Here is a 23,047-nt window from a genome sequence, read left to right as displayed (position 1 = left end):
GTCCCCTGATCGTCCTCGTGGCCCTCCTCTGGATTTAATAATTTGAAAATATTTTAATTTTCATTATTCATTTATAACACTCCTGCAGCCCTCATTCAACATAAGCTTCCATGAAAATGACAGTATTTCTTCTATTAAATAAGAAAGTTCCTTTTTGTCACAAACCAGCAATTATTGACTGTCATTTTAAACAAGTGTTATTAATATGTAGTAAGTGTCAGAGAAATTACTACAAACCATACTGCTGTATGAAAAAATCCTCTATATAGTACAATTGCTCATTAGCAGAAAAATGGCATGGAATTATTTTTTTCCCACTATGTATCAGAAGCCTATCACCCTAAAAGTCATTCTGGCTCCCACATTATAAATACACTTCAGTATTTCTATAGCCAATGCCAAAAAAATATTAGCAAGTGTTCACTGACTTTTGCCAACAAAAGCATGACTCTTTGCACAAGAATTTTCTTGCCATTTATAAACAAAGACATTTTGAAAGTTCACGCTTGTGATTGGCTATGGTAACTGATATACACCAGAAGATAAAGCAGATAGCAAAATAGTGATTTATTACAAGCAGTAAATATTGTACAATAACTCCATTTAAACATATAACATCTATGTTTAAAAAAAGTTATTCCAGATTATACTTACAGTAATCCACTGCACTAAGCAGCATATAATCTATGTACCAGATAGACAGGAATTAATTTAAATGAAAAATTACCATGTAGCATTACCAAAAAAGTAATGCTAGACTACAATAATTGCAAAGTTACAAAATGCTAACATTAAAAGATAATGTTGACTATTTCACCAAGAGGCAACTTTAATATTAAAATTCCCACTGATATGGAACAACCTCAGTCATTCCTGTTGAGACTTCTTCACCACCTACTTGCTTTTCAATCCTGTGACCGTTCAGTATCAGAACACATGATCAACCTGATTTGTACAGCTAACTGCAGAATGTCCTAACACACTGCTTTGACATTGTACCTCACCAAGTCATACTTGAGCTCAACCTCTTCACCTTTTTCCCACTGCCCCCGCTACGGCAATCACTGTAAGAGAAACACCACAGAAAGGGGGGCCCTGGCTGGGTCAGCAGATAGATTCCTCTCAAACTATGCACCATGCACAGTATTTTCCTAAATACAGTAGCTAAAGCTGATTTAAGTAATATTAGGCTCTGTCTAAAAAACAATTTTTAGTTGCAATTTTTATTTATGTTCCCATAATAGAATTACGTGAGAGAAGTCCACATATTTACACTATTTTAGTTCCTAAATCTAAATAACATGCAAGAAACAGGAATCCTTGAAAACATGCTAAATACTCAGTCACCGATTCTTATCTGCCCAGGAAGCAGAAAGTTCACTGAGGTTTAATACATATTCTGCTATATGTACTTAACTGTGTGCTGTCATTTTGATACTTGCACGAATTTGATCTCTTACTAAAGCATAAGAATGCAGTGGATAACAAACTAAAAGAGCGTAAGTCAAGACTACCTTAACTTTATTCCACTTTTATGAATCTAGGAACTTCTAACATTACGTATGATTCACACAAAAAAAAAGAAAGAAAGAAACTGCTCCAGCCAAAACCTAAGGTTTTATTTAGGGGTGCTTTTGTTTTGTTTTGGGTTGGGCATTTGGGGTGGTTTTTTTTTTTACAGTTTTCTCAAAGCTTGATGGATTTTCTATGAAACTCATCAGAAGATCACCTTACTAAAAATAAAGTAAAATGAAAATGTGTCATGCCAAGTGAAACTTCATTGCGCAACAACATTCAAGACACACTGGGTGATTAAGTAAATAAATAAATAAAGCAGATTAGTTATACAGAAACTTCTAGTTTATACTACTTCTGTGCTGACTCCTAAAATCATGCCTAGTCTACAAAAATCCAAAACAAATAAATAAAACTCCAGCTCCTGAACAAAATAATAAACTGACTGAAAGTATACTCCATACTGTCAGCATAAATACAAAGAACTACAGGTCTGTCATTTTTTTCCCGTTTACTTTACAACGTGCAAGAAAAACTTCAGTTGCAGTTTTCCAAACTCACTGAGTATTAGGGCACAGAACTCCTATTAAATTCAGTGGAAGTTACTTAGCTAAAATCCCCTTGTCATCTTAACATGTTTTAAAAATCTGTCATGACAGCTAAATTCAGCTCTAAGAGACAAAGGAAGTAACTAACCCACAAATCACGTAATAACCTGTATGAAAAGTAATTTCAAAGTTCTGTCTTACCTCATTAAACCTTGTCACCAGATCTTCTACAGCGTTATTTTCACCATTCGGGGAAGAAAGAATAGAAGCAGATATGGAAGCTTTAATAGGTGGCAGCTTGCTTTGACACTCAGTGTTACTCAAATCCCTGGTTAAAAAGCAGAGGTAGTCAATGGGTAAGACTTTACGGTAAAGCTCCTGCTCCTGCTCAGTCAGCATGCTGGCAACCTCTTCCGGGAACTGGATGAGGTGCTGCAGTTCAATCAGCTCTTTGCTGATACCAGCCACGTTGGAGGGAAGGGCGCTGAAGCCAGCCATAGATGCACACGCTTGACGTTCTAAAACAAAACAAACAAAAAATTTACTAGGTTTTTGCCTTAACTCTTGGACTGGGCAGTGCAGAACCAAGATAACTTGTTCTTTTGTTCTGTTAAACTGTTCATTTATTCAGCAGTACACTATATCCCAACTGCTTTATATTTAAACAACCTAAAACGTTCTTTCAGTCAGGGTCTTTCTGCATATCTCTATATTGGATATCAGCTAAGACAGCTGGTAACTGAGGCTTCTGAGATTAAGCTACCTGCCAAAACATGCTTGCTTCCTGACTTTTCCAAATGTTTGCTTCAGACAATGTCAGTCTTGTCAAAGCTTCAAATAAAAGGATCATCTAGGCAGGGTGCAGCTTGGTTTTGCTTCCATATTCAAGTCCACAGTACAAATGGTTTTGAGGCGTTCCCTAGGGCATGGGGACTATACTGCCACAACAAATAATGTATAATAATCACGTAAACCTCATGTCAGTCAGCTTTTTCTTTTCATATTCCTCTTGCTAGAAGATACAATTCATCTGCACTCACTGCATTGTGAAACTAAATGTCCGAAGTTTCAAAGCAGTTTTCATTCCCCAGAGAAAATGCATGTATTTGGGAGTATGCAAGCTTTATCCATTATTACAAAACATTAATGGTAGTTCTACAATATCCTAGCAGTGATGTCCCTTGAAAAATAAAACTTTTCCTAAGAAGGAAGAAGCCAAGCTTTGTAAGACCATGTGAGAAGCCTGAAACGTCAACACCATGATTCCAAAACAGTGAGTATGAGTCTTCTAACTAGATAAGTTTAGACTGAATTATCTGAACAAAAATTTTTCAAGAATTATTTAAATGTACAAACAGCCATAGTAGTATGTTCTGTACTCTTCTTCCTTCCCAGGAAAAGGAGTTTATTTTTTGTACTGGTTCACAAAATATCGTCAGAGAGTTTTTGCACATAATGGAAGTACATTCTGGATCTATCTTTCACTTCATTTTTTTTCTATCAATAAACTCTCCTTTCACAGAGGGAGCAAATATCCTTATTGCTCTCTTAAAAAAAAAAAATTCATAATGACTTATTAAAATTAATTCTTTTATAATAAACATAAAACATACTACATGAGGTTTCCCTTGTTATTCATTTTATGCAAACTATTATCAATCAGTGAGAAGTTAAAAAGACAGAAAACTGTCTTTTCTTTATATATTTTACTAAAAGTAAAAAGATAAATTATAGCAGCCCCAAATAAAGCTTTAGGGCTAACAGAACCTGTTGAGAAATTTTCAAACACATAAAAAGCTTCTGAAAGAGCCAAAGAGTAATTATGTCTGTACCTAGACTAATGAGGGAAAAAGTGATGGACTTAATTTGCAACAAGAGTATCCTGGTTACACAGTGAGGAGCTCCACTTCAAGGATACTGAAGTAGTGCTGTACAGTATCTGCAGATATGAAGAAAACTCTGTCAAGAAAGATTGTGGGATGGGAAAAGACAATTAAGAACACCATGTTGACATGCTGATCCTGGTTTGGTCAGCAGGTGAAGCACAGTGAGCTCCTGGCCTTCCTTTCAGTCTGGTTTGCTTTGATTCTATATGGAGCTCCAATTCTGTTTTCTACTTAAACCTGTGCAGAACAATTCTGAAACATTCCATTAGAAAAAGCTCATTTGGACTGTTTCTGATGTAGCATCAGAACATAAGCTTATGCCAAAATAGAAACAACACAAAATATAATGATTATTTTATATTACAGGGAGTATATATTTGCATAGTGCTTTGCATATACAGACCAAACCACCGTCACCACCAGCATTCTCTCAGAAGGAAGATATGAAAGGCATGACACAAACATCCGCTACCACCCATCTGCTCCCTAAAATTCACAGTGTCTCACTGACCCCCCATGCATGACAGCTCTTCTCACTCAAGAACTTTCCTGTGAAATACAAGGCACCCTGCCAGCCAGAAGGCAGAAAAGTACAGCCTGTACCAGCCTCTCCTGTGCCTCACTGCTGAAAATGAGGGTGTACGGGTCGTGCGTATGTTGTCAATTTATTCTGGATCTCAAACGCACTCTTAAAGTGAACCTCCCAGGCATCCTAACTTACTGTGCTTCAGTTTACAGCCTTGTAGCTCTGTGAGGAGTGCTCAGTCACATAGTTGCTGATGGAAGAGATAACGTGAGTGAAGATGAGCTGTTCCCCAACATAAGGATTGCTGATGAGATTTAGGGGTGCACTTTCAGTAATTCACCTTCTCCAATACAATATCAACTACCAAAACAGCCCACATTGGCACTTTTGAGAGAACTACATTCCACATTGTGTAGGAACTCCATCTTTGCTCAGACCTCGAAACCTGCCAAAGGTGAACACTGAACGTGCAACAGACTAGATCCTATTGCACACTGCCTTGCCTAAGTGTAATCACCCTTCAGACTCCGTTTAATAAAACCTCTCACATCTAACAACAAGGCTCAACACACTGAAATGACAAGAGGTACGAAAGTGGCTTCACAGTGCTCCAGACTGCTGAAAACTACCAGGAATCTCTCATTTGAATCCCTGCTAAAGCAGGGATTTTGAAAGCCATTAATGAAACTACTTCTAATGAAACCATCATCATCCATAACAAAGGCTTCACAAGCCAGCTTCATTCTAACAGAAAAATGAAGCTGTCAGAAAGTTTTTTCATGGAAGCTAAGCCAAGGTGATTCAAGTCACAGGGTAAACAAGATCAGCCACTGGTATTGATGGATTTGGAAAAGGATAAGAAATAAAAACTCTTTCCGATTCAAAAAGCTTAATTTCAAACTAGCAATTCTCAATTCTCCATTAAACTGAAAGAACTCAGTAAGTTCTGCGTCTTTAATGTAAGGGTCCATGGAACAGGCTGCTGCAGCAAGAGTGCAGCTGATATCCAAGGAGAGGTGCACAGGCCAAACAGAATTATAAAGGCTCACAGCCTTTTCATGGCTAAAGTATGAATATAAATGCCAAAGAAGTGGAAATACAACTTATCTCGGTTGACTATTTCTACACCTATAAATATTTCTTCCATGCATAATTCATGTCTTGGTTGTTGATGGATTTCACCTCTCCAGATTCTAATTTTTTTCTTTCTTCATTCCAGACTCCTGTGTTTTAGCACTTAAATCCGGGATCCTAATTCTCAGCTTCACCACCCTCCATGATTTACACTCTGCACAAGTCAACTCCTTTTTCTTTCTCTCTATTTATTTGCCTATATTAAACTAGTCTTTTTTTCTGGACCATTTTTTCATCTTTTTTGTGTCTAAGAATTTTATCATTTATCATGCTAGGAACTGATCCGCACTTCTCTCTTCTAGAAAACTCCTTAACCAGTCTCATCCACAAGTCCTCTAGCTTTGTGTCGTCAGTTTATGTTCTTCAGGAAATAGATCCTGTCTTTCTGTACTTCCAAGAAAGACCAGGTGCTTAGATTAACTTGCAGAATGAAATGGCTTTCAGGCCAATATCACAGTAGATTTTGTCAGAGTTAAGGTAGGATACAGTCCTCACTAAAATTAGCTGCTGCTGCAGTAAATGGTATTATTCCTTGTGCTCTACCACACCAAGTTAATGCTAAAACTAGGAACAGAAAATGAGGACCATGACTATTCATTTGTAAGTTGTCTAAAGCTAGAATTGATAGCTTTGCTTTATTGTTTTGATAAACTGCTGAAGCAGATAAAAGCAGTGCTTGCTATTTAGAAGATTATTAATCAAAACAAGATAACCTCTGCCTTGTTTTAAAAAAAGGACTCATGGGCTGACTTAATCATTGCTGGTACACATGGAAACAAAAAGGTTCATCTTCTCTAACAAAAGACTTATCTATTTAAGAATGGGAGAAAAGTACAAAATGCCTGCTTCAGGATGTTACTCAGCCTAGGCTTGCCATAAACTCTAAAAAAGTCTCAAGAATTACTCATTTTTGTTTTATGTTAAAACTTTCTAAAATGTTCAGTAAGGACCTCTTCTATCAACAGAATAAGCTCAAATTAACTATTACTATAAAACTTAGAATTGACATACATGTTGTATATGTACAGGCTCTATAAAAGCTATACTGAAAAAGTAAATTTCAAGTGTGTGAGTATGTAAAAACAGTTAGTGCATTTTTGTGGATATATACAAAAAAGTTTCAAGACACTCCTCAAAAACTTATTTTTTTCCTAGTGCTTTTCCTCTATGAAACCATATTATGTTTGTGTTAGCTGTATTAGCAAGGGGTTAATTCAGTATTTTTTTAATATGAAAACAAAGGAGTTCACTTTAAAGAAAAATACAAAGTAACTTTTATAAATAAACCCATGAAAAATACTGCTAGAACTCTAGTGTTAATTAGCTGTAATTAGAAATAGATTTTTTCACATTTAAATGTTCTACTAAATGCAGTAGTTATGACATATGATCGGTCCTAACAATAAAAGCAAAATTATCTGTACATTATTTCTTGTAAAGCTAAAATTAAAAGGAGCTTATTTATTAAATTTCATGTTATCATGCACATAGATAATTTATTAATACACAATTTGATATAAACGTTGGGCTGCTACTCTCAATTTTCGCTAAGCAGAAATTTAGGATTGGGTTTGAGCAAAGTAAAAGTGGAATTCATACAAAGACAGAAGGAAAATAAATAGAGCCCCAACTGTAAACACATCAATGTCAAAAGTGCTAATCCTGCGTAAAATTACAATTGCCAACCATGCAATTTGTACTTTGATAAAATCACATCATTTTCCATGTGAATTGTGACCAAGTAAGGACAGTGATGAAGAATTACTTTCATCCCAACTCAAACACAACAGCTCTTACATTTGATACTTGTAGGAATGTGCCAGGGAAAAGCCACTGTATTTTTTTAAATGAGCACAATCTCTAAAGAGTAAACCTGCCAAAAAGATGAAAATTGACTTTAGGGAAAATTCAGTGAATTGACAAATGAGATAACTGTATTTTTGTGTGTGTGTATTTGTATTTATTTTGTATTTGTGTCTGGTTTATTTCTTGTTTGCTTTTCTTTCTACACTTTGACTGTAAAAAAAAAAAAGAGTATTTTCTCCATACATTCAAAACCCAGCAGTTTGAAAGCAGTAAAGTGAAAATAATCCCTAAAAAAGCGCTTACTCTCTAGAAGACTATTGGGGGAAGATCCTGTGATTACAATAAACTGTGTTTCTAAAGCAGAAAACAGATTTCAATAGCAGTAAGAATAAAAATAATTATTCAAGCTATTATGACATCTATAACTCAGCTGCAATTTTGGTAACAGACTGCTTCCATCAAATTACACTACTGTGACTGAAATTACACAAAAAGAGGATTTTCTCTGATGGCTTTAAAAGGTAATCAATGGATTATAATAGAAGCCTTTTTAGCAAGACATGCTACAGACTGCTCGTGTGCTTTAAAGAGAATATATGGATTATGGTGAGAAAATAAAAGAAAACTATGTAAAAAATAAAAAAAGAGACACAGGCGAACAAATGTCAATATTTATAATGCAGAAGAGCTCTGTCCAAGAAAATACAATAAAAACTCTCCCAAACAGAAGACACATATGTAATATATGACAGTTTAATTAAACACCAGCTTCAGATAAAAACCAGTATATCTGGGATAACATTGTTTTGCTGTCCCCTGGATGTGACATATGCTATTACCATAACCTAGCCAACAAGCTTTAGTTAATTTCCTGTTCTTCTTCTGCATAATTAAAAACATTTCTCTCTCTTAATGAACACAAATTCACTGTTATCAATTTTGACTGCAAACAACTCACTCCAGTATCAGAGTGGGAAGCTTGCCACAGAAGAGGATCGAGTTTAATTCCACTGTGGAAACCACTGAAATTAATAGATCTCATTTCTTCTTCAAATTTACTTATGAGTCAAGTAATCAAAGAATCAGAAGACACACCTGGTCTCCCTCCATATCTCTAAATGCAGCAATATGAGCTATTATTAACAGGGGAGCTCTGTAGCTACAGGGTACAGTATGACCTGAGCATCAGTAAGCAGAAGATAATACTCTGAGCAAAGGAAGATTCCCAGGTGATGACTTGAAGAAAAGATGAATTTTGCCTGGGGCCTGTAAAATAATCCTTTATTAGACCACGTAATGTTACGGCCACACTCTTCGGACACAAGATCTTTTTCATGTTTGGAACAGAAACAGCAAACTCCACAGCTAGTTTGAGAATACCTGTTTTGAGTTTAATTTGATCATGGTAATAGCAAGACATTGGAGAAGGTAATCTTCTCTGGTGAAGCAGCAGAAAGTCATCACAATAGACCACGTGAAAAGATAGTTTTCTACAGCACAAAGGAAAAAACAAAAAGGTAGAAATCACCTGTAGAATAGAATTTCGCTGGAAATAGATGACTATGAAACTATAACACACACATATTTCTACTAAGGCTGAGATTTTATTGTTGAGTAGAGTTATGAACCTCTGGAGAAGATTTTTAAAAAAGGCAGCAATCATATTGAGGTATAACTGAATTAAATTAAAATTATACACAACAAAATCCTGACTCATGAACCAACTGACATAGCGGAATTCAGCAAACAAAAGGATATGGAGTGCTTCTAACAACAACCACTTACTCCTAAAATCATTTCTTCCTTTAGGAAATGGCAAAAGGTTCCAGTTTGAAAACCAGACTGAACTGCGGGCTCCTTCTCTCTTTTGCATTTATAGCATCAAATGAAATCCCAGAAAAAACTAGAAAGTACTGAAATAGCAGGAATATAGAAAGAACCTCACAAGAACACTAAGGCCTTTCAAAGTGCTTTTATAGCATGTACCAGAATTTATAAAGCTACTTAACAAAGAGTTAATAAGAACAAAGTGTTAGTAACAACAGTGAATTCTATATTGCTATAAGGAAATAGTTATTTCTTTGTGCAGAAATTCTACCTCCAAGCTCAAAATTCACTATGTAGAGGAAAATATGAAGACTCACTCATACAAGAATAAATGAATGAACCAAGGACACAGATGTTTAAAAAAGATCTGCCAAAAATGGAAAAGAATAATGAACTGGAAATAAATTGATGGGTTTCACAACAGTATGAAGGGCAAAGATAATACTCTTAAATCACAACCACTTAGCACTTGCACTTCATTATTACAGAAATAGCATACAAGTATTTTAAGACATACTATTCACTAGATGTATTTCAAGATGAGTTCACTGGAACTAGTCAAAAAAAAGGGGGAATTTTTAAGATGTGAAAACGAATACATGATTGACAATGACTCAATCAGTAACATGGCTGCAGCTACAATATCCACTGGGAATGCTATGCAACAGATGCATGGCTCTTCCCACATGTGCGCTGTCACAGTGGTCAACTATCTCTACCCCCAAACGCCCAGGGCTGTTCTACTACAGGTTTTGTTTCTGCATGCAAAATATTGTCTATTTAGAGTGCACAAAAACACAGAGGTAAAATCAGAGCCCATGTCCTTGCTGTAACCCTTACATATATTCCTAGATAAACACAGGTACAATCTGTTGAATTTGGATTAAGAGAAATTAAAACTAGCTATTGCACTTAGACTAGATGGGCATTGTAGGTCCCTTCCAACTGAACTACTTTGAACTATACTGTTGTATATATCACCCATCTTTTTTCTTGTAGCTGGAGTTAAATGTGGACTGTCTTCAAAGCTAATAAAACAGTCACATTATGAACTACCATAAAAGCAATGTTGGATTATATAGGCATTTATAGGACTATATAGTCATAGTGTCACTGAGTTAAGCATATATGCTTTAAAAGACTATACTTGTAGCCAATGTAAAAGGTACTTTAGCTTAAAAACGATTTTTAACTACTGATAAATGTCTTCAACATCAACTGGTTGTGATGAAGAGGAAACACAAAAACAACAAAAAGGTATATTAAGTGAAGACAACTACAGTGGGGTTTACTCTTTCTTCGAAAAATACAGTATCACGGGCTAAGTTCTACAAGTGCTCTCAGGTCAAAAAGTTTGTTATTTAACAAATACTTTAAAATAAAAATTGTAAAATATCACAGTAATGTAACACGTTTCTTCCACGTACATTCTGCAGTACCAAAGAAACAAGCAGTTGGAGATGCACACTACCTGACGGGAACCTGTAAGAATGTCTGCCAGTGCAGGTGGCCGAGGACACCTGGAGAGGATCTCAGGTATAAAACTATAATACACAACATGCAAAAAGGATCAGTACAGTAAAAGCACAGGCTTTTCTAATACATGTTTATTGTTTATTTTGTGGTGGATTAGGGTATCTGTTTTTCTTCACCCAGACTAAGAAATTACTAAGAAAATTTGTATTTTTCATGTAGGGTTAAACTATAACTCAGGAAACCAGCCTGAGCAAAGGAAAGCCTGTAACTGTAGAGGAATAAAATGAAATATTTGCTGTAGTGTTTTTTCAGAAGGGAAGTAATTCAGCTCTTTTCTTGTGTAGACTACTTCCCCCTGTAACTTGCAAAACCTATAACCAATCCCTCTGCCTAGAATCACAGCAATCTATTATTTTAGGGGTAATCCTAATTACTTCTAGTTTCACTTTTTTTCCTAAGTACAATTAAAATGCATGTTTCCAGTGTAGTACAACACCTATTTAGTAAAGAGCAATTATCATAGCTAAATTTACTGAGTAAAGAAAAATAATTGCAGAATGATCTTATGAAATTAAATGAAAGAAGCTATTCCCCATTTTAGAATGTCATTTTCAAATATAATTTTAAAAGGTATCTTTTAATGCAAACATCTAATTACACCAATTACCAGAAAGCTTTCAAAAGGGTTCATAGCAGGCATCCTTAAACAAGCTCAGATTTTCCCACGAGGAGGATGATGGGAAACTAAAGGAAATTAATGTATTATTCTTATATAAGGTTAACATGATTTTATAACTCTGTATCATACTGTCATGTTTGTGTTATATTTCAGTATTTCTTTTAAGAAAGTATTGCGACTAGCCAGCTATTTTTAGCAAGGTTTCTGGAATCACAAATGACTGCACCAGGAGCTCAGTTTAAATGATGCTGGGAGGCATTTTAAAAGGAAAAAAATCAGCAACACCCAGGTAGATATGATCGAAGTCCTTTCACTGACACACAGAACACATCAAATGCAGGTGGCTATACCAACGACTGAAGGACCTAGTCATCTTGAGCTACCTCACCACTTCAGTGAGAGCCACTACTGCCGCGCAGCAGAAACAGCCTGTTGAGCTACCAGGTGTCCATGGAATTTACTGAGGGCCACTCAGAATTTACTGGGGTTGTAAAATTGTAAAGTTATATATGAGAAGCAGTTTAGCAGTTTAACATGGAACTCATTGAGCTAGTTACCTCTCGGGTCAAAAGCAAAAGCTGCATACATGTTTTAGCAACAGATTCTCATGTTCAACCTGTCCAACTATGACAGAAAGAGCATTCATCAAAACAAATACTTTTCTTGGCAGTATAGCCAAGAAGTCTACATATGGAAACACAGTAAACATGAAGGAAATATATTATTCTTTGTGATTATATAACTGCTCAAAAGGATTTATCTATTTGTGGAATAATTATTTGCATTCTGTAGACAACTAAAGCTCTTAGCATACATTTAAAACACAAAAAAATAACCTAGTAAGTTGCATGCTGAAATTCACTGATGCCCTCAAAAGCTGTTCTACAGCATGCATCCAATCTCAGTGGAAATGCTGGTATGTTCAATAAAACTGTGAAGTCCAAGAAAGAATCTATAGTCCTGAGACAAGCAAAATATTATGTAGCTTAATGAAAATCACTCAGCACAATAATAAGAACTTCCAAGAAGTCAAAGCTGAAAAGATTTGCTTCCTTTCCTTCAGGTGTATTTAAATTACAGAGTAGAGGAGCCTGCATGATTTAGCCTTCGAACCAAAATCTGTTGAATGACTCAGGAGTTTAAGCCATAGAGAGATTAGTGGAATACAGCAGACTGCAGAGCACAGGGCAAGCACATATGTGGAAACTGAAAGAAACAAAACAACAGACTACACAAACCATTAAATCAACCTTAACTTCATAGCAGAGATTTCAACATCTACAACTTGCCTCAATATCACTTCCTTCTTCCTACCTCAAATATAAATGCTTTAAATACTTATTTATCCATTAAGCTTTTTTACAGCCCGCCTAGTGAACTGCTATAGTTCTGCTAGACTAAATTCTGCTATAAGCAATTATTTTCTGTAATTGTTTTTGTTTAGTTCATTTCATTTGGCAATTTAGCATAAGGTAAAACAAAGGTACAGTTACACAAGATTGTGTTCAAACAAACAGAGCATAGCTACATGTATTATACTGTTGTTACTAGTTATCTATTAAAAATGAAAGTATTTATCCCATTTGGTTCTTACAGGATTAATACACTCACTACACAAAAGCTCTTCTAAACAGTCACAAGACTTTTTAATGAATTGTGTCTTTGTCATTAGCTTTAGCTGATTATACTAGAAAATGTTGGAGGTCCTTTTCTAACATGAAAACTTTCAAACTTAATAATTTTGCTGTCCAAACGCCTCTCAAAATTACTATCTTCTGAGATGTCTTCCTCAGATTTTAAGGTATTTCCTTTAATCTGAAAACTTCAAATGCAACTAATTCCTCCTCTGAAAATACATACTAAAAATTAACAGTTCTCTTTCTTTCCATTCCTTGTGGTGCCACTGCTACCTGTACACTGGTTTGAAGTGTGAAATGGGGTTAGGGCCAACTTTATCAACAATATTGTTCACACAGTGAGAAATCAAAACAAATTGGAAAATAAAACACGCCCGCCTTGCTTTGAACAGAGTTGGGATCAAATGACTGGCACAGCCCCCTTCAAACCAAATGATTCCAGTAATGTTATATGGCAGTTCAGTATTTTACCTTGTAAACCATCAAGTATCACTTTAATAGTAACGCAAAGAGTAGTCAAATTAGTGTATAAAGGTTAGATCTTCTGGAAATAGGAAGCATGCTAGACACGGAGTTCAGATCCTGTGTATGGGATGGAGTTCTGCTTTCCTAACAGCAATGGCTCAGAAAAAGTAAGAAGGGCCACTAAACTCAAATGTTTTGTATGAGTTTATAGGAGGGGGATGTGGCAATAAAGGTCCTCCCACATAAATCACAAATGATACCAACAATCTACTATCTTGTCAATGCTTTTACAGACACAGACTAGTCATAGAGCATGCAGAAGAGAGCTATACAATTGTGCAGGCTTGAATAGTGAGACCCAGAGGAAAAGATTTAGATCAGAAATGCATAAATTCAGTTCAATGAAGTGAGGATTGAGAGGTGACTTGACCATAGTAGGTATGTAAGCATGTTTAACAGGGGTAATAAGCTAGTATTTAAAGACTTTAATCAGTAAGAAAAAAGGCATAACAAGCACAAACAGATGGTTCTTGATGACAAACTCAAACTGGAAATAGGTCACCCACTCTGACTGCAAGCATCACTGACCACTTGGAAAGAGCTCTGCACGTGGATGATAGTTCTAAGGCATCCTCTTAAGGCTTTACATTAGCACTGCTGCCTTTCAACTACTGAGCCTAAAACAGAGACAACCGGGTGGAAGTAAATGACATCTTAAAAGGATGTCAGGCTATAGCTAGAAGTCTCCATTCACATTAGGCTTTGCAATTCTATGAGCTGTTTTACTTTTGCAAACAACACGCTTTTATTGCCCTCCTGTCTTAAAATTTGGTGTAACATCATCCATGCGATCACTTTTTTTTTTTAAATTTCTTTTCTTCTCATGCTTTCCCTTTCCTGTAAGATATTTAAAAAAAAAAAAAAAATTAATTTCCAAACTATGCAAGTATCAGGGGTTTGTTTTGTTTGTGACATGCAACATGCTTGAAGCTCTTTAACTTTCAATCGTATCAGAGAGAGATATGAAGTATGCAGGAACTTAGTCTGTAAAAGTCTGCTCTAAGTCAAATAAAATGTAAATGCAGAACTACCATTTTCATGCTTTTTTACATGGCATGAAAAACACAAGAGAAAGCAATTACGTTCTATAAAAAAAATTGTATACATAAAAAGAATTTTTCTGAAGAGAATACTTTTGCAAAAGTAAGCATGTTAAACACTGAATCTCTGCACAAAATTTTAGATTAAATTATTTCCTATTTGTGTGACTAAAATAGTTATGAATTTACATTGAGCTTATCCAAATATTTTGGCCAATCAGTTGATAGCTTTTGTAAAAATGGCATTATCAAAATAAAAAGGATTAATTCTTTATTCTGAAACTAATCTACATTTGTTCTTTTTAACTCATGTAATCCAACATAAACAAACCAAGACTTTTTTCCTCTTGATGTTCAAAAGCAGTTTGGGGTTGGGGCGTGGAGGCTTGGCTGTTTCTTTTGCTCCCCTGCTGCCCCCCAGGTTACTTGGAAGCAAATACAAATCCTAGTTATAGACACAGTTCCTAACTGTATCCCTGCAGACAAGAATTTTAAATATATTTAGTTTTTCCTTGATGTCTTTTTTAAAGCAATTCATTCTATATATGGTTATTGAAAATTCCTGAAGTTTTTTCCTCCCAAACACTAAACTTGCATGCAAAATCCTATGTCATCTTAAAGACAACCAATACTATTAAACTTAAGTAATAACGAAACTGTTTCATGGTGCTTTAACAAATGACAACATAATTAAGCTCATAAAATATTAATTATATTTTCTCAGTCAAGAAAGTGCCTACCCTGATACAAAACCAGAATTTATTACTGTGATGTAACTCTTCTCAGCAAATACAGCAAAGGCATTCTTTGCTGACCATACTAACCATTTTTATTTTTCCCATCTTTTTGAGTTCAAATTAGTCACTGTACTGGTTTCTTAGCTTGAATTATTATTGCCATAATGGTTTACTGTGTTTTTTGTTAATATTATTTGTGTTTAATTTATTCACTGATAAAAATGATGTTTTAAAGATCTCTAAAATATCAACCAAGTCTTTAACCTACAAATTCTATCATGACCTTGTACAGCTCAGGATAGTTGGGTACATGAAAATAAACTTGGACATTTGGCACATTTTGCCCTTCTGAGATTTGCAGAAGTCTCAGTATGGTTCCAGTGGCTGCGGATCCATAGCTGCAGGCAGTAGGAAATGTTAGTATTACCTACAAATATTCTACAAAACAAAGTGTAGCAGGAAAAAAAAAAAAAAAACAACAACTAAACATGTAGTTCTATGGCTTCAGGTATAGCTGATTTTCCATCCCCTTCCCCTCTGAAAAAAAAACATCTTGGAGGAATTTTTAGAAAAGGTCACACATTTTATGACACTTCAGAAACTACTCCACTTTTACAAGGAAAAACCCATGTTTAAGAAATTTTTGTTCCATTTCTCTGCAGAGCTTTGCAATTTAATTCTGAAAGAGCAAATACAAGTGAACAACTTCAGAACAAATCTTCTCCAAATCCAACAGTAAAAAAAAATGCTTTCAGAAGGCACCATATGGTTAAATCAAAAGGTATGTATCTGTGCTTTACTCCAAAATGTCAGAGGAAAGAGAAATTGAATTGGGGGGGCGGGGGGGGCAGGATAGAAGAACTAATGCAGCAACATCAGATCTATCCCCTTTCTCTAAGAACTGAACGCTTTATAAAGAAAGCAGAAGATGTGCATGAAATCACAAGAAGCAATTAAAGGTACTTTTAGCATCAAACTGTATTTCTAGTTCTTTTATTGTTGGATATTTTGAAGGCAAACTATTTTCAGTTTGCACCTGATAGATCTCACTGGTAACTTCCTTATTTCAGAATTATTAAAATATGCAGCAATGCATTTTATACATAACAACTATTTCCAAAGTGAATACTTAAACATTAGAAAACTATGTCAATGTGAATTGCCTTAAAAAAAATCTAAATAAATTATGCACTAAGAAAAATTCTCATATCAGCTTATTTTCTAGAAAATGCTTGCACCATTTTACCTCAAATCAAAGCTAAATAAAATATCACAAAACAGCCCTGTCAAAGGCAGGGTCTGAGCCGAATTCATAACTTTAATATTTCAGAAATTAACTAAAATAATTTCCCCTCTATTTCTTGTAATCCTATTAGATGTATCTCAGATTGGTTATCACTGTCTGAATAAAAGGATTAAAACCACCATTATTTTGCAATTAATACAGGTACACTTGATATCAGGCCCTTTTTTTTTTCAGTGTTGTCTAAATCATTGAAGTGAAAATACAGGTGCTGACAACCAATACAATCTTCCTGTTGCAATGGGATACTATCTTCTTGAATGGTGAATGTTTGTCATAGTCTTTTGCTAACAGCCAGATTAGGGAAATGGGAGGGTTAGCACATAAAAGACATTCCTTTCACAGGGTAAAATCTTATGGACATTCATTGAAGTTACACATGCCAGTTTTGGGAAAAAAGAAAGTAAATATAGGTGTTTCTTTATGACCAGTTAGTAGCAACACATTGCTTTTACATGCTGCTATGCACTTCAGTCATTCAGAAAGGGAAAAAAAAAATCAACTGCCTTAAGTATCCACAAAACATGAACTGGTTACAAGTTATAAGCTGTGTACTGAAGATCCAAGAATAAAATATTACTCGAGAAAATAGCAGGAGTGTATTTACATTGAAAAGTATGTTACTAAATTGCAACATTTGAGTAATTTTTAAACTCCAGGGGAAAAAATATTTACCTGGTCCTAGTACTTTTTAAAAAGTTCTTTGTATCTCACATTCGTATTTTGTACAGCGTTTTTTATGACAGTCACTTATTTTTGTAGAATAAGAAAAACAGGAATGATCCACATCATAATTTGATATCAAAATAGTTACAATGTGAAATGAATAAATGCAAAGTATACCTAGATTACTTATAGATATTTATATCGCATTCCATTTTGAGCAAGTTGAAATACAAAATACACACTGAAGACAGAGAGGGCTTTTTATTTCTTTTTGTTTATATTTAATCCTTCATTTTCCACCTAACAACAGTTTTAAGCGTCCTTAAAGCACTGTTATCAAATATAGGCATTATAGATCCAACATTAGATTAGAACCCTTACCCTCTCAATCTACTTCTAACTCTGGAAATAAAACTGTTCAGCTACCTACATATAATCAGAACCAAGTACTATGGGCCACAGAAATGCAAATCTTACCAGCAAATGTGTCGTCCATTGAACCTTAGATTCCTCCTGAAATGCCAGAAGAACAGGTACTTCCAATACGACAAAAAGTCTGCAAGCTGCACTTGTCTAAACTAACAGTCAGGCAACAGCTGCTCAGTTTAAAGCTACAAACTGTGGCAAAATGCATAACTGACGTGCCTTGTGTAAGCCATGAAGAAGACATGCATTTGGCCGGCTCACTGAGAGGTCAGGTTACCCCCCTCCCCAGATAAAAGTTGAAACACTGGGATTCGAATGGAAGAAAGTTTAGAAATTAAGAATGAGCATATATCCTGTGAAGACCACAAGCATTTGATTTTGACAGCAGAGTTACAAACTAGAGCAATTTAAATTCTGCTGGAGTTTCGTCTTGAAATGTATTAAGAAATAAGTTAGCCTACACCCAAGCTTTTGTACAAGTTATATTTATATCAGTGTTGTTTAAACAGGCCAAAAGTAATAAACGGATTTAGTTTTGTTTTAGGAAACTTCAGCAAAGAATTACAAAAACCACAACATGGGTTCCTTTATTAGCAAATGCCCTACCTTTACAGCTATTATGCACTCTGCACTAGAGTCGCCAATAAAAGGCAATAGCATTAGCTTTAATGGGACAAAGGGCTATGACCTAGGCAACAATCCAAAAAAGTTTCTTTGAGAGGCAAAGAAGAAGAAAACCTCCCAGAGCCTTCCAGAACTGTGATTAACCATAAAGAAATTACAAACAAGGGGACTTAAGAAGACAGCAGAACCTTTCAGACTGCATCAATGATCACAAACTAAGTAGACACCAAAACTCTGCCTTGATCCCAGCAACCGTTAATATCATACTTCAGCATTTTTATAACTTCTTCATTCTAACCTTAGCCTTGTCTACACACAATTTACATCACTTTTAAAAGCACCAGGACTACATCATGAAAAGTTAGTTATGAAATTTGCTAGAGCACACAAGACTGAAAAACAATACACTGCCACAAGAATCCTTTCTCCATTTCCCCAGGAAGTCTGAAAGAGTGGTCTGTGCAGAACTGGAATGTGAGCAGTACACTCAGAGTCACTTTGTTTATTTGGTGAATATACGTCTTGTCTGAAGATACTCTACTGGAGGAACGATCATGGAACCTGGCCAAAACACCATTATTTTTTCATTGACAGTACCAGCATGTTCTTTCTTAACTGGAAGAATTCAGTGATGCTTCCAGCTCCCACATGAAAACCACTACACTTAGGTGTCTGAAGAATTCATGCTAAGTATGATAATACAAGACCTCCGTGGGAATACAGTACAGAACTTAAAAATTAATTTTATTTATAGATATCAATTTTATTAATACTATCTCCAGGCAAAAATATAAAATAAAGCATCAGATTAAACAATTCTTATTATTATAGGGTCAATACTAAGGAATTTTCCACTAATTATAAAAGCATATATCTAAAAACCTACAGATAAAAACAATCAGAATGTTCTCAATTCTACAAAGAAAACTGTACAGTATATCTGAGAATTTAACAAAAAAAAAGAAGTGTCTGGATATAAATACAACAGCATTATGCTATAAAAGTTGATTTTTCTTCTAATTTGTTTCCTAGAAACAAAACTTCAAGGGAATCTTTCGGGATGACTCTTGAGTCATCTTGAGGTCCTTGGGTTTTTTCTCTATGATTGACGTGCTAACATAAACATACCAAAAAAGTTTCATTCTACACTTTAAAAGTTCCCATGGACACTACTTTTACAAGGCCCATTCAAACAAATGTTCAGACCTTTAAAATAATAAACAATAATAAGTAGCTCAGGGATTAACTATCTGCACTTTGAATCCCATTTGATTTTTTCTGAAGGCTAATTACTCTTCATGAAAAAATAAGAAATTTTATTTTAAAACTAACATAATATTGTACAAACTTCTGCTCTCTCAGCCTTCATCCACAGACATTACTATGTCTTTCATTCCCTTCCTTATTCTTTTTTCTGCTGGTGGAAACACCAGCTATAGACTACCAACAAAAATATTCCTGTAAGCAGAAACTCAGTTACGCAAGTCAAAGGACCATCAAACTGCCATATAATATTACTGGAACCATAATCTATACAAAACCACCCAGAACTCAGTTCTGTTTCTTAACTGCTTAGCTCTCTACACCGGTTAGGATATTCAGATCTGTAAAGTCATGTATGGATCATTCACCTGTACCATGAGTATCATATCTGTTCCATCCAAAAGAGTACTTTTACAGATGAAAATACTATTTTTTCATTTATTTACATTAGTTACACTAGTTTACTTCAATCTAATGCCTAGATAGATTATGTATTCTTTCATCTTGCAGTAATATACCTTACTGAACCCAGAAAGAGGACTGGCTATGCTGGCAGATTAATTCTTTATGCCTACAACATATTAAACATGTCGGATTAAATGAAGTTTTTGTTAAATTAATGTTGGCGACGATCCTCCTTTAAGTCCTTCTCCTATTGCTCTTGCTGCGACCAACCTGGCTGCAACCAGGCCTGACCAGATGGTGACTGGTCCAGGAGACTGACTGCAGTGATCTTTCCCTTCTGCCAGTTTACAGAGATAACCATTGTAGTCAGCTCCAGACAGTTCCAGGTGTTGCTTGGCTACAGTGTCCTCCCAAATCTTTCTCCTTTCTGCCATCTCAGACTTCATTCTGCCATCTCAGACTTCATTCTGCCATGTCACTTTTAATTCTGCCCCTAACCAGGTGACCTGCACTTGCTCTTGATCTTTCTGAGCCATGTCCTGAAGCCAAAAGAGTAGCATGAAATTCTTGGTTTCCTGATTCACACCCTTGCTCCAGGGCAAATTGTCCACTTACTGCCTAACTTATCTCCTAGATTTGACTTCCTCTCCTACATTGTATTGCCTGTCCCATCTTCTTACCTTAGATTCTCAGCCTGAGATATGTTTTGTCACTTCAGGTCTTAATCTCAGCTCAATTGGCCTTTATCCCTCACTTTAGATGGTCTTAACCTTTGGGCCCAAACACAGATCAGCTAAATCATGCTGGCCTTCTTAAATTTGTGTGCATAAAGCCTGTTATCGCCCATGACTCTGACATATAGCTGTCAGACAACTGCCTCAACTTCAGGGATCCTGGAATTTCCCCAGTATTGTAATAACAAGCCTTGTGCAAAGGGTACAAGAAACAGAAGTGGGAAAAGCCACAGCAACTTAGGGCCTGTTTGCTGCCCAATCTTTGCTGATGGTGAAGCCTAGTTACAGAAAAAGGCTGATCTCTGAATCCTGGGCAGTAGGTTTTCTTAAGATAAATGCACTCTGTCTCCATGTTAACGACAAATCAGTTTCCTTCTGTTCTTGGTCCAAAATTGTTGTTGTCTATTTAATAAGTTCCCAGTGAGCTTTCTCTGGAAAATGAGCAACAGCGATCAAGGGTGTAGTCCGATTTATATCACTTAAGAAAGTGGCATCAGACTTGATCAGCTTTGAAAGATGCTAAAGTGAAAAGAATATTGATACAAAACGTTTGCAGTCTGCTCCATCCTCAGACACCTCTTTTTCCTTCCAATTTGTTTTCCTTAGGCTACAAAACTACAGAAGTTACCCCTATAAGGGGTGTAGAACAGGGGGCAGGGGACAGGAAAGGAAGGGTACAAGTTTCTTTCCAACAATAACTCTGATGCAGATGTCAAATACAAAGCACAAATATTTTCACAAGCTCCTTCTTTAGGATTAAAACAGACCCCAAACATTTTTTCACTTTCTGCATGAAAATGACAACACCACGTGAACTGTGACAATAACTGAGCCTTCAACTATGATCCCAGAGAAAGTTCTGGCCCATTCACATCTATGAACAAACTTCTGTAACAATCAATCTGCAAGAAACAGAGCAGGCTGAGAAGCAGGATTTCCTTTCTATGGGAAGAAATCTGGTTTCAATCCAAATCCCGTTGAAAGACACTCTCAAAACTTTTTACTAACCAGAAATTCTGAGTTACATACAGAGAGCTAAAAGAGTGCAGCTGAAATGTGTGCAGTGTTCATACGTGAAAATTATGTCCTCTGTAGTAACAAAGATGCTGACAAGGATGTGAATGTCACTAACCAGCTGTGGGAACTCCAGGCATCTGTAGTTCCCGGGAGTCCATTCTCAGACTGTCTCTGTGCTACCAGGACCAGAGTTGCAGCTCCTCAGTTGGGAGCCTGACAGCTCTGAGAGCCATCCGAGAGCAGGGCTTGCAGGTTCACTGCTCAGACCCCAGAGAAGAGTCTCCTACAGAGCAGGCCCTACACGAGTTTTTAAAGACTCAGTCCCACATCCACGTGACTGGGAATTCTGGCTTCTGAGGTCTGGTATGCTTGGAACCCTACTCCAAACTAACAACACTGGCAGCTGATTTGCCCGCAAGACCATCATAGCCCTGGGGACTGAGAGCACTCAGGGTCCTTAGCTACTGAACAAACCTTGGAACAGTATTTCCTGGAGTTAGACCACTTGTGACTGTATGGTTCATTGCATAGGTCACAAATAACTCCTGAAGGACTGAACATGAAGAATTTTGTGATGTGCTTAGTGCTAGGGAGACATGAAACCAGGAGGGTATGCCAGCATTAGGGACTTTCTGTTTGCAGGATCACTATTTCCAAGGGAAATACTACGCAAAATCCCTAACTACAGAGTATATAAAGATTTTGAGAATTCTTCCTTTTAAATCATAAAGGGCACACCCCATTAAAGTAATGGGCTCCTCTTTAAACAGATTGTGCAAGAGACTGCTGAACTTTATCTCCAGAAATTGCAAACATTTTGAAAGAAAAGTAGTGGAATGATGTCTGGTCCAGACATAAATCCAACAGCCCTTAAGATCTTTTCAAGACTGGCTGATACAAACTGGTTTTAACAAACAAATTCACTTCCACCTTTGAAACTTTTTAAGAACTGTCTTGAAACTCATCCCAAGTGCAGTAATAATTACTCTGCCTAGAGCTGACACTGTCAAGTTGTGCCCACAGTTTCATGTCTGTACTGAAGCTTAACTTATAGCAAAGTTAAGGAATGGGTGTACGTGGTGGAAGATACACATCTACTTGACACAGATCCTGCTTACATATCTTTGGCACAAGACTGGATATACTGCAATCTGTACCTGGGGTGCCCCTTAGAGCAATTCAGAAATCATGAAATGTGGAATTCAGTACTTCACCCACTCTATTTCCCTTGTGCATAAGCTTTCTACTGCTTTCAGACAGAACTTAAGGTACT

At 36.1% G+C, this 23,047-nt stretch overlaps 1 protein-coding gene across 1 annotated transcript in view; it reads right to left on the bottom strand.

The window, feature by feature from the left end:
- The window catches only part of PLCE1 (phospholipase C epsilon 1), a 122,259-nt gene that overhangs the window by 55,807 nt on the left and 43,405 nt on the right, over positions 1-23,047 (bottom strand). Inside the window, 1 exon segment of the mRNA XM_080621890.1 lies at positions 2,265-2,581. Within this exon segment, the coding sequence (XP_080478016.1) occupies positions 2,265-2,581 (317 nt within the window).

The sequence above is a fragment of the Psittacula echo genome (genome assembly GCF_963264785.1).
Source record: "Psittacula echo genome assembly, chromosome: 6".
In the NCBI taxonomy this organism is placed as follows: domain Eukaryota; kingdom Metazoa; phylum Chordata; class Aves; order Psittaciformes; family Psittacidae; genus Psittacula; species Psittacula echo.
Note: the sequence above shows the minus strand (reverse complement) of the source record. Positions and strands in the feature narration are given on the sequence as shown.